The 12,123-nt window shown below is 40.9% G+C and overlaps 1 protein-coding gene across 1 annotated transcript in view; it reads right to left on the reverse strand.

Moving 5' to 3' along the window:
- The window catches only part of AHRR (aryl-hydrocarbon receptor repressor), a 249,273-nt gene that overhangs the window by 100,072 nt on the left and 137,078 nt on the right, over positions 1–12,123 (reverse strand). Inside the window, exon 3 of the mRNA XM_036742143.1 lies at positions 9,116–9,216. Within this exon, the coding sequence (XP_036598038.1) occupies positions 9,116–9,216 (101 nt within the window). The remainder of the gene's footprint in view (positions 1–9,115; positions 9,217–12,123) is intronic.

Below are 12,123 nucleotides of genomic sequence, written 5' to 3' on the forward strand. Positions count from 1 at the left end.
CTCCTTTAACTTCTCTGTTCAACTAATTTTTTTAAATTCATTTATGGTTCACTTTCCCATCTTTTCCTTTTGAAGTTTCTTAAAGAAATCATCAGTAAAGTTGATTTCTATTCCTAACTCTACCACTATCTTGCTATATGGTGTGGGCTCGTTCTTTAATCTCCGTGGGCTTCAGTTTACCCATCTGGAGAGAAATGACAGCATCCGCAGCTATCTAAAGTCCCTTCCAAATCTGTAAGTCTATTTCTTCATAAAGTCATACCTTGTCCTAGTTCATCTCCTAGGAATTGAAAATAAGAGCTGGGTTCCTTCCATCTCTCTCTTCCCCATTTATTTTACTTTGTTTTGGGTTTTTTTTTTAACTTCAAAAAAGTCTCTAACCCCAAAGTTTGAGAATCACTGTACTGGAAAATGCTATTAAAGATAACCACAACCCTCACTAGATAACCCTATAATGATTCAAATCAAAGTAAACTTCCTGAAACTTAAACTCAGGAAATCCTGTGGCCCAGATAATATGTCAAATGAGATGCTAAAATGTAGCCATGATCACATTGAGAAAGCTCTTCAGTAACTGTTTAATCTAATCCTCCGATCTAGGCATTTGTTTCTCTAAGATACAGTCAGAAGAATTAATTATTCCAAGATGTTGGAACATAAAACAACATAAAGAATAGCAATGACCATATAGCAGCAGTCGGCAGAAAGCAGTCTGCAGTGTCCTAAATGAAATTATCAGATAACACCTGGCCAGGCAGACATAGCCACCAGAGGCAAATCTGATTGCTCCTGGGGAGCCCTGAACATGGCAGATGCTTCCAGAATTTGTCTGTTCTCAAGGTGGAAACCAAAAATTAACATTCAGTGGAAATATTAGGAAAATTATGGATTGCCTGAACTGGGGTGGGTGGACTATCACATGGTCAGCCAATGGGTACATCCCTGAGGCTGTATGTTGGGGAAAGGCCCGCAAGGTTAGACAGCCAAGGTCATAGCTGACTACAGCGGAAGCAGGACATGCACTCCCAGGCCAAAAGTGGGGGCCTCCTATCCAGGATTCCCATAGGAAACTGTAATTCTAGGAAGTGATCACAGCGATCTGTTTTTTATCCACCACTTAAAATTCCATAGAACTCAGTAAGATTCAGCAGAAATAGCAAGGATACCTGTTGCCTCCTCACAGAACAGCTGGTGTTTCTTAGCCCTTGTTCTTCCTACCTCCATTTACCACAAACAGCTGCCAGCCAGCGCCTTGTCTGGCTTTTGGGGGCTTCTGTGTACTCTCTTACTAAAATGGAATTTATTAGGCAGCATTTTACCTTGAAGGTAGAAATTCAAAACTAGAAAGAATGGCAAATTTGCCTGAGAGGACCACAAAAAATATCCTATACAACTTCTGCTGACAGGAGACAATACAAGGTTAACTTGTCAACTTGTCTGCTGCTTCTTTTATACTTAGGAAGTTATAGAAAAATAAAAATAAGAAATTTAAATACCTTGCTTGAGTGCAAAAGCTTGGCTTGGTCCTAATTTTTCAGCATAAAGTTTTTTAAACTAGCACTGATGATATATACGGATTTAAAGGAAGAGATGAAATTATGCTTGAGTTACCTTTTTTAAAATCCATCAAGAAATAAAGCATAGAAATGTCTCCTATCTCCTGTTATTTCCTTGTTCAGGAGGCACATCAGTAATTCACAAGGAAAATTCTGTTATGGCAGATCATATGATTCTCCACCTTCTTAAAGAGAGCATATGGAACATATTTTTCTTAATGATTTGGGATCATCATTCTGAACATCAGTTATTACACTAGGTTGTAATACAGCGATAGTCTTAGGGCCAATGAAGTGTCTAGGACTGGTGGACTACAAACAGCTGTGCTTTGTTTTTTAGTTTTTGAGTCAGTTTTTTATAGTTTTTCTGTGTTTTCCCATCAGATTGTCACTTCTTCCTATCACTTTGTGCTCCCATCAGTGCATCTATTTGTAACAATTCTTTCCCTCTCCTCTCATTTGCTATTTCCAATTACATTTGAATTTAGAGATCAGAAATCCAAACTTATGTGTAAATAAGAGTAAAAAGGTACTGAATGAGGGATATGTGGCTCCCTTACCAGTAAACTATATAACACATTTTAAGTGGAAGCTGAACTGATTGCCAGTAATTCTCTACCACAAAAGTACACAGTAAGTTCAAATCCTTTTTCTGCCACTTATTCCCAGGGTACCCTTGGGTAAGTCACATAACTGTTCAGGCCTCATTTTCCTCATCTGCAGATGAGAAAGTGAGATATGACCTCTAAGTCACTTCTTTATTATATGTTGCCTTGTTATCAAATTTGGTGGGCGTGGGAGGAAGGGAAGGGAAAGTATCTTGTCTTCCCAACTCCCTTCCAACAGGGAAGAAATTGCATCTTTTGCTCCCTTTTATGCCACTCACAGCGTACCCAGCATGTGCTTAGAACAGAACTGGAACCCCATTCCTCATGCTGGATTGATAACTTTTATAAAACATATAAGAGGCACATAAAAGCTGATTTAAACTAATAAAAATTAATACATCTAAAGCTTATCATTTAAAATATTTTATAAGATTTTAAACATTTAACATTTAAATATTTTAAAACACATTACCCCTCTTCCAAACTTTCCTATTTCTGGTAAGGACACTGACAACTTTACAATCCCCTAGGTTTGGAACCTCAGAATTAGTCTGACTCTTCCTTCTCCCTCACCTCTCATATCCCAGCAGTTGCCAAGTCCTGAACATTCCACTTCCATAATATCTGATATATCCATTTTCTTATCTCTATTCACACATTCACTACCTTATCACCTCCCTACTAGAGTAATGCAGCAGCCTTCTGATTGGTCCCTCTGTTTCCAGTCTCTCTCATCACCAATCTATCTTCCCCACATACCTGAGAAAATAATAGATCTAACATACAGGTTTAGTCATGTCACCCCTTCACTGGAAAAACCTTCAGAGGCTTGCTATTTTCTCTAGGATAAAATACAAATACAAATACAAACAGCCCTCCAAAAATCAGCTCTTCCCTACTTAACATCTTCCTTCTCTTCATACAGTCACAAGCTGTTTACTCCACCTGGCATTCTACTGCCATTTTCATGTCTTTCCACAGGTACATGCCTGGCCTTCCTTCTCCTCACCCCCACCTCTTAGACTTTTCCCTTCCTTCCTGGCCTAGTGTGGGTACCATCTGCAACTCGAGGCCCTTCCTGGTCCCCCAGCTCTCTCTCATCTCAAATGCTTGTGTATGAAATCCACAGTAGTCCATCAGATCCTCAATGGTCGCAAGTGCTTTGTTCATTTATTTATTCTTGTTTTTGTTTCCCAAGAGCAGACATTTAACAAAGGTCTGTTGAACTGAATTGGAAGGAATGAAATGAAAAAACAGTTGGAGATAGCTCAAGTGCCAGCACACAGTGTGACAGCGGCCTTCCTCAGCTAGCCTGCGGGAACCTGTGAGTTTGGGTGCTGAGCCAGCTGCTCCAGGTCCTCCACCAACCCCACCTGACTCCCTTCTCTTCTGCTTCCTCCTTTCCTCCTCTTTGTAGGAAAGCCCTTTGTTCCTTTAGGACAGATAGTCTTAACTGCCTATGTGCTAAAAGGTGAGGGACAAGCTGGTGTAGTGGACAGAACTCTGGACTTGGAACCAGGGTGACCCAGATTTGAATCCTGTCTCAGATACCCTGATAACCCTGGGCAAGTCAAACATCTCTCAGTCTCAGTTTCCTTATCAGTGAAATGGAGCCCCTACATTCCAGGGTTGTTGTAAGGATCAAATGACATAACTTACGGAAAAGTGCTTAGCAAACCTTAGAGCTCTATGTAAGTATTAGTCGTCGTTGTTAGAAACGTTGTACTTTGGAGAGCCACGCCTGAGTGACTATTTCATCCCTCCTCTACGTAAATTTTAAAAATCATTCTTATTTACTATAAAAACATGCATGGTGCCAGAAGCAGATGACTAATGATGGAATATGTGAGGGTTCCACTTGAACCACTCATTTTTAAAAAAATTAATTTCATACTGGCTTTTTGTCTTCATATCACAGTTGTTCCTCACCCCAATCATTGTAGACAGAACTCTCCCTTATGACCAAAAAAACAATTAAGCAAAAGCATCGCCTACAGCAGTTGTACATAATGAAGTATACAATACTCTATCCTAATTGCCCCCATCTCTTAGCTAGGAAGGAAAACGTATCTTTCATTGTCTTTTCTCTGGGACCTTTACTGGCCGAACCACTACTTTCTAAAGCAATTTGAACAAAGATGTGACCTCTCTCACAGGTGGCCACCATGACTACTGAGACATGAATAGGCTTCAGGGCCTGAGGCTTTAGATGTTTCTAACAGTTGGCAGCTCAGGCACGAAGATTATGGAATGATCTTACTGAAATTTGATAAGCCCTGAAAAAAGTGAAATTCTCGAGATTTCTAGCTTCAAAACACAGAAAGACGAGAAGAGTCTGTGCCTTGCTGGAAGCTCTTGACCCATCCGTGCATGTCTGAAAGGCTAGCTGAGTCCACAGTCAATGAGAGAAACATGTTAAGAACGATTCCAAAATCTGAAAAGGGACCGTGGAGAACCCAGAACAAACAGCAAAGGAGTCAATTAGAATTTATAAGGCACATGAAGTCCTTCGCACCAGTACAAGCAATTGGAGTTCAAAGAGCTCAAAGAGTTCTGGAACATTAAAAAATGTAGAAAGAGAGAGAAAGAGACAACAGAGGATGGGAAAAGATACCATAAACGCAGAGACTGGAAGTCTCGGGATGACTTTGCAAAAAGTAGCATAAAGTTAAGCAGTGAGGTCTATATAGCTGCACCCAGTGGGATTTAAACTCTGCTTTCTTTACCTGAGGTGAATCAAAGACGAGAGGAAGCAAAGATAAGGACATCAGGTAGGAAGGAATAGAGAAAAGACTGTGGACCTGGTCAGTTTGCGCTCATTGTGAAGGTACAGGATTAACTGAGAGCCCGGTCTCCTCCTGAAAAGAATCACACTTTTACACTTCAGTTATCTATCAGGGACTTTGGCGATCCTACGGTTGGGAGTTCAAATAGGAGTGAATATTGATTCAGGTATAATGGGGTATACGTAATTTTTTTGCTTTCAAACCTGACCTGGGATTTCTTCAGTGTAGAGAGCTACAGGCAAGGCATTTTCTCTACAATTAAGAGAGTTGCCTGGGCCAGTGGTGTCAAATTCAAAGAGAAAGGGGGGGTGGGCATTGACCCATATAGAAGGATCACTATGGGGTATATATTGACTCAGAAAACTACATACTAACATTACCTATACTCTATTATGTTTTTATGTATTTTGCTAAATATTTCCCAATTACTTTCTATTCTGGTTCAGGCCATACCTGAGATTAACGGATGAAGTGTGGTCATTCCACCCTCTTTTGGCCTGGGGTACTAAGAAGTAGAATGCCTTGGCCAGGGACACACAACCGGTATGTGTCAGGGGCTATACTTTGAACTCCAGACTTTCTGAAAGGAGGGACACTTCTTCATCCATTCTGCCATGCTGTCTCTCTGTGCACATAGCATTTGGGCCTTCCATATTTAGTGAATGACCAGATTCATGTTTGGGGAAATGAGCTCTTTGAGGACAGGTTATCTAGAACCCGAATTTCTCTTACCTTGGGAAAAGACAGATGTTTGGTTCCTAGTGAACACAGCTTTTCTCCACTGAGGAGAGGCAACTGGGAATGGATTTACATTGTAGAAGGATAGATCGAAAGCAGGGGTCAGAGATAGCTTTCTGACAGTAAGAGTTATGAGAGCCTGGAGTGTTGCCAAGGGAGCTTATGAAATCTTCTCTTGAGGTTTGAAAGAGACAACTGTCTATCTGAGGTTGTGTTTGTCCTGTTCTGCCTGGAAATCCTAAAATACTGTGCTTACTAATCGGAATTCCCCTTCAGACATTAATATGCCTCTTCTTCACCATTTGTTGTTCAGTCATTTTGGTTGATCCCGATTCTCTATGACCCCTTTTGGGGTTTTCTTGACAGAGATACTGGAGTAGTTTGCCATTTCCTTCTCTAGCTCATTTTGCAGATGAGAAAACTGAAGTAAACAGGGTTAAGTGACTTGCCCAAGATCACACTGCCAGCAAGTGTCTGAGGCCAGATTTGAACACAGGAAGATGAATACAGATCTGGCACACTATCCATTGTGCCACCTAGCTGCCCTCCATCATGCCACTTTGTTTCATACTTCTCAAATGCATCTGATATGGGATATTTTGTACTACAGTTATCTGTATTAGAGTCCTCTCTCCACTAGACCTATATCCCTTTGAAAGGAAAGGTTTTAACTTATCTAATCTTTGTATCTCCCCCACCCAGGACCCAGGACAGTGCTCCAGTATACTCAACAAATATTTATTATGTATTTGTCGTAGTTGTTGTCCTATACACCACAGATAATAACAGCACATCTATGTACATAGAACACACCCATATAATTTTTTGATATTGTTTCATGCGATCGTCACAATCACCCTATGGGGAAGATTAGCATAATATTACTAGTCTCATTTTATAGTTAAGGAAAACAAGGCTCAGAAGGATTTAAACATTTTGACCAAGATCAAACAGCTGGGAAGTCTGGTGGCCAGACTCAAACCCAAGGCCTCTGACTCCAAGTCGGTTACTCTTTTTACTATACCCCAGCTAATATCCTAGTTTCTTGTGAAAGTATCTGGGAGCATCCTGGGTCAGAAGGGATTAGTCCTTAAGTTTGCACTCCATTAAACAAAACCACTAATGTTAAACTGCGTTCTAATTAAATCACTGCTGAGACTTTAAGGAGTCATAAAGACAAATAAAAAATAAAAGACTAAATAACTGCATAGGTTTTCCCTGGACATCTTCCAACATGACAGTGATCCCAATTCATGTGCTTTATCTTGCAAACAATAACTTGGGCAAAGTTAGGAGACATTACTATGGATTATACCCTCTAATTCTCTTTCATGATATGAAATGTGAACAGAAGGGAACAAATCCAATCTTGATATGTACATAAAAACCTCACAGATTCAAATTCACTGGGGGAGGGTTCAAGACTAATCTCAATTAGCAAACTTCTGAAACAAAAAGATATAATCTTATTTTCAAGATGAGTCTTCCTGACTCCAGGCCTGGCCCTCTTGACATTGTGCCGTCTAGCTGCCCTGGAAACTAAGGTTCCACGAGGTCAGAAGACTTGTTCACAGCTCCGCCACTCCCACAAATAGGATGCGAAGCAAAAATCTTCCTAACTCCAGGTCCAGTGCTCCACCCACAATTCTACGCTGCTGCTTCTCCTAAGGAGCCACTCTGAGGGGCTTTGTACTTATTCCAGCGATTCTGCCATGGTTCAATTCCATTTCAGAACTCCTCTTCTGAAGATTAGCTTCCAGAGAAAACCTGCTTAATTACTTTATAGCATATGCATAAATTCAGGAAGACTCATCTTCCTAAGTTCAAATCAGGCCTTAGACACTAGCTGTGTGACCCTGGGCAAGTCACTTAACCTTGTCTGCTTCCATTTCCTCATCTGTAAAATGAGCTGGAAAAGGAAATGGCAAACCACTCTAATATCTTTGCCAAGAAAACCCCAAGTGGGGTCACAAAGAGTTGGGTGTGACTGAAAACGACTGAACAAAGTAAATTTAGCATATTTTCTTAACGAGTGGAGTTGAATAAATGAGGTTGTTATGAATGACCACTAAATTAAAGGAAAGTTAGATTGGCTGCCAAATGTCTCTGTGTTTCAGCTCAACAAACATTTCTTAGATACTTTCTACATGCCAGGCACTGTGCTGAAGATTCAAAATTAAAGCAATTCCCCGTCCTCAAAGAACTTAGATTCTCCAGAGGGGTGTGGGGAATATAACAAGTGTATAAACAATTCAAGGGAGAGGGTCAGGAAAGGTCTGAGGAAGGAAGTGATGGTGCAAGGACCCTGAAGAAAGGTGAAGTTGAAGAAGGAGTGCTGGGAAGTGCCATGGTGAAACATGGCAGAGGGAGATGGAGTATCCAGTTTCGAGAACAGTCAGTTGTCTAACTGGGCTGGAATGTGAGGGAAGTGATGTGGTGTAAGGCTAGAAAGGTAGGTAAGTAGGAGCTACAAGGTGGAGAGCCTTAGATGCCAGGCTAAGAGTTCCTCTTCCATTAGTCGGTCAATAAATATTTAACAAGTGCCTACTATCTGCTAGGCACTGTAAGTGCTGGGGATACAAAAAGAGGCAAAACGCAGTCCTTGTCCTAAGGAAGCTTGTGTTCTAATGGGGAGACAACAAGGAAACAAATACATACAAACAAGCTCTCTCTCTCTCCCTCTGTATATGTTATATACAATAATGTATTTATATTATATACAATATATCATATGATACGTAATATTTATTATATTAATATGTGGTATATCATATGATGTATATAATATAATATAAATATAAAAGGAAGTAACTAAAAGAGAGAAGGCACTTAGAGGAATTGGCAACGGCTTCCTGTAAAAGATGGGATTTTAGTTGGGATTTAAAAGAAGCCTGGGAAGCCAAGAGGCTGAGGTGAGGAGGGAGAGCATTCTAGGCATGAGGTATAGCCAAAAAACAAAACAAAACGCTTAGAGTCAAGAGATGGCCTGTGTTGTTCATGGAACAACCAGGAGGCCAGTGTCATTGGATCCAAGAGAATATGACAGGGAGTAAGGTGAAGGCTGGAAAGGTGGGAAGGGGCTTGCTTATGTAGGGCTTTGAATGCCACACAAAGCATCTAGTATTTGATTCTGGAGGCAACAGGGAGCCAGTGAAGTTTATTGAGTGGGGAGATGACACAGTCAGACCTGCACCTTAGGAAAATCACTTTGTGGCTGAATGGCAGAGGGGCTGGAGTTGGGAGAAACTTGAGGAGGTCAGATCCACCAACAGGCTATTGCAACAGTTTAGGCATGAGATGAGGGCTATTAGTTTTTGACCAGGGAAGTGAAATGTCAGCCCATTACAATGACAACATGTATGATAGACCAGAAGATGGTTTGCATTATCTAGAACTGCAAAGTAAAGGGGAAATTGCGCATACTCACTTCTAGCAACAGTCCCCCTTCTGGCATGGCAATTCCAGTGGGCAGGTGGTCTTCTTTCACCGCGTGGTTACCTTGTGTCCTAAAGTGTTGCTCCTGAATAGCTGTTAAAGAAAAGAAGTAACAATACATCAAACAATCTTGATCGATTCACTCCCCCTGTCTCCGGCCCAAGAAAGCAAACCACATTTTACGGGGTGGAATGACCTTCACAGTAATCCAAGGGCTGTAAACATTGCTTTTATTGAATGATATTTTTCCACTATTATCCGCTTCATCAAAAATAAGGCAAACAAATGAAAAGGTACAGGAAAACCAAGGGGAAAAACATCATGTTACCAAATCCTTGCAGTTTATATAATTCAACCCAGTTAATGTTGGCTCCCAGCCAGTAACCAAAAGAAGCCAGGACGACCCAACATTAACTAAGTTTGATTCAGTCTGTCTAAGAAACCTTTAGTCAGGCTGATGCACTATATTTTAATGTTGTTTCTTAATGCCGCAATTTTTACGTCCATGGTTCTTATTACGTATCGCTACCCAGACTTTCGTGCCGTCCTAATCTGAAGAAAATTTTCAAGTTTTCGTACATTAAAGTATATAAAAACTCAAAAAGTTGCTTTTGATTCTCAACACCAATGGAAAGTCGGGGCTAATTCACCCAACACAGTCACCTCTCAAACTCTATTTTGTGTGGTGAAGAAACATACGTGTCATAATACGTGTCCCATCCCAATTTATCTGGGTAATACAGCATCGATTGGTCAGTCAGTCAAGTATTTACGAAGCAATCACTATTTGCTAGTGATGAAGCTAAAAAAGGAAGGCAAAAACCACCTTTGCCCTCAGAGAGCTAACATTCTAATGAGGAAGATAACACTCAAATATGCAAATAGCCCTGTTCATGTATGATACATACATGATATAGAAGTGGAAGGCAATTTTCAGAAGGAAGGCATTAGTCAAAGGTTGGGGAGGGGTTGGGAAGGAAAAGGGACCTGGAAACATCATCTGCAAAAGAAGGTAGGATTTGAGATAAGTGTTGGGGGGAGAAAACAAACTAGGGAAGCCAGGAGGCAGAAGAGGGGAGGGAGGCACTGGGAACAGCCAGTAAAATGGCAGAGATGGAAGACAGAGTGTGGATGTGAGGTCTGCCAAGCAGACCAGTGTAGGCGATCACGGAGTGTGTGAAAAGGAATAAAGAGTAAGAGAACCATAAAGGCAGAAAGGGGCCAGGCTGTGAAGTGCTCTAAACCCCAAACAGAGGAGATTGCATTTGTTCCAAGAAGTAAAAGGGTCACAAAGAGACTAACCAGAAGGCTATTGCAACAGTATAGAGTGGAGGTGATGAGGACTTGTACCAGGGTAGCAATCGTGTGAGTAAAAAGGTGAGACTGTGTGTGTATATACACATACGCATACACACAAACATGTGTGAATATATGCATGTATATATACATATGCCTATACATAGCTACATGCATGCTTATACATATATACACATGTACACATACACATATACATGTGTGTGCATACATATGTACACATCTATGATGTAAAGGTAGAAACCATGACTTGACAACTGGTTGGATACGGGGGGCCAGCGTGAGTGAGAAGTCACTAAGTTTGTAAGCCTGGATGACTGGAAGGATAATGGTCTCTTCAAAAAACAAGGGAGGTTGAGAAGAGGTGAAGGTGTGGGGGTAAAAAGTTAATGCTTTTATTCAATTTGAGATGCCCCTGGATGCCCAGTTTGAGATGTCTAAACGATAATGGGTGATGTGAAACTGGACTTTAGAAGAGAGATAAGGGCTAGATACATAGATCTGGGAATTATCTGCATGAACATGATAACCGAATCCATGGGATCTGATGAGATCGCCAAGCCAGTCACACCTGCCTCTTGGCTGTTCCACAAACAAGACAGTGAATCTCTCAGCTCTGAGCATTTCATCTGGCTGTCTCCCATGCCTGGAAAATGGTAGAGAGGACAGGACAGGACAGGAGAGGAGAAGAGAGAAGAGGACAGGACAGGACAGGGGAAGGGAGGGGAGGGGAGGGAAGAGGGTTCAGAACAAGGCCTCGGGGGAGTGGGCATGACCTGGCACCTCCAGGGAAGGAGACCTACACAGAGCAGTCAGATAGGTAGGAGGAAAACCAGGAGTGGGTAGTTTTCATGAAAACCTAGAGAGGAGAGAATTATCAGAAGAAGGTAAGTGACAGTGTCAAAGGTAAAGAGTCAAAGGACAAGGCTCTTGATGTGATAATATTCAATGCACATCATCTCATGCATGGAGGTATTGTAGTATGGGGGACAGAATACTGTACCCAGAATCAGGAGTGACTTAAATTCTCTGATCCTCAGTTTCCTTATGTGTAAAATGGGGACAATAATACTACCCCCACAGAGCTGTTGTAAGGAACAAATGAGATAAACTATATAAACACCTCAATAAGCCTTAAAAGTACTATATAAATATATGCTGTTATTACTACAATTAATATGTATTATATAAATAATAAATGTATTTTATAAATGTAAATTATAAATGTATTGTATAAATAAATACAAAATAAATAAAACAATTAAAATAATAATAGTATTTATAGAGTGCTTTAAGGTTTGTTGGGCAGCTAGGTGGCACATCAGATAAAGCACCAGGTCTAGAGTCAGGAAGACCTCACTGTGTGTCACTTAAACTTACTTAGCTGTGTGACCCTGGGCAAGTCACTTAACCCTGTCTGCCTCAGTTTCTTCATCTGTAAAATGTTCTGGAGAAGGAAATGGCAAACCGCTCTAGTATCTTTGCTAAGAAAACCCTAAATAGGGTCACAAAGAGTGGGACACGACTGAAATGACTTAACAACAACAAATGCCAATGATATAACAAGGACATGTGCCAACTTGTGAATACCTGGATCTTTTTTGTCCTAATTCAGGACATGTCATGATGGCATATATGGGGTCCAACAGGGAGCCTGCCAACTTTTACTCACAAACACCGCTGCTT

The sequence above is a fragment of the Trichosurus vulpecula genome, chromosome 1 (assembly GCF_011100635.1).
Source record: "Trichosurus vulpecula isolate mTriVul1 chromosome 1, mTriVul1.pri, whole genome shotgun sequence".
Taxonomy (NCBI): Eukaryota; Metazoa; Chordata; class Mammalia; order Diprotodontia; family Phalangeridae; genus Trichosurus; species Trichosurus vulpecula.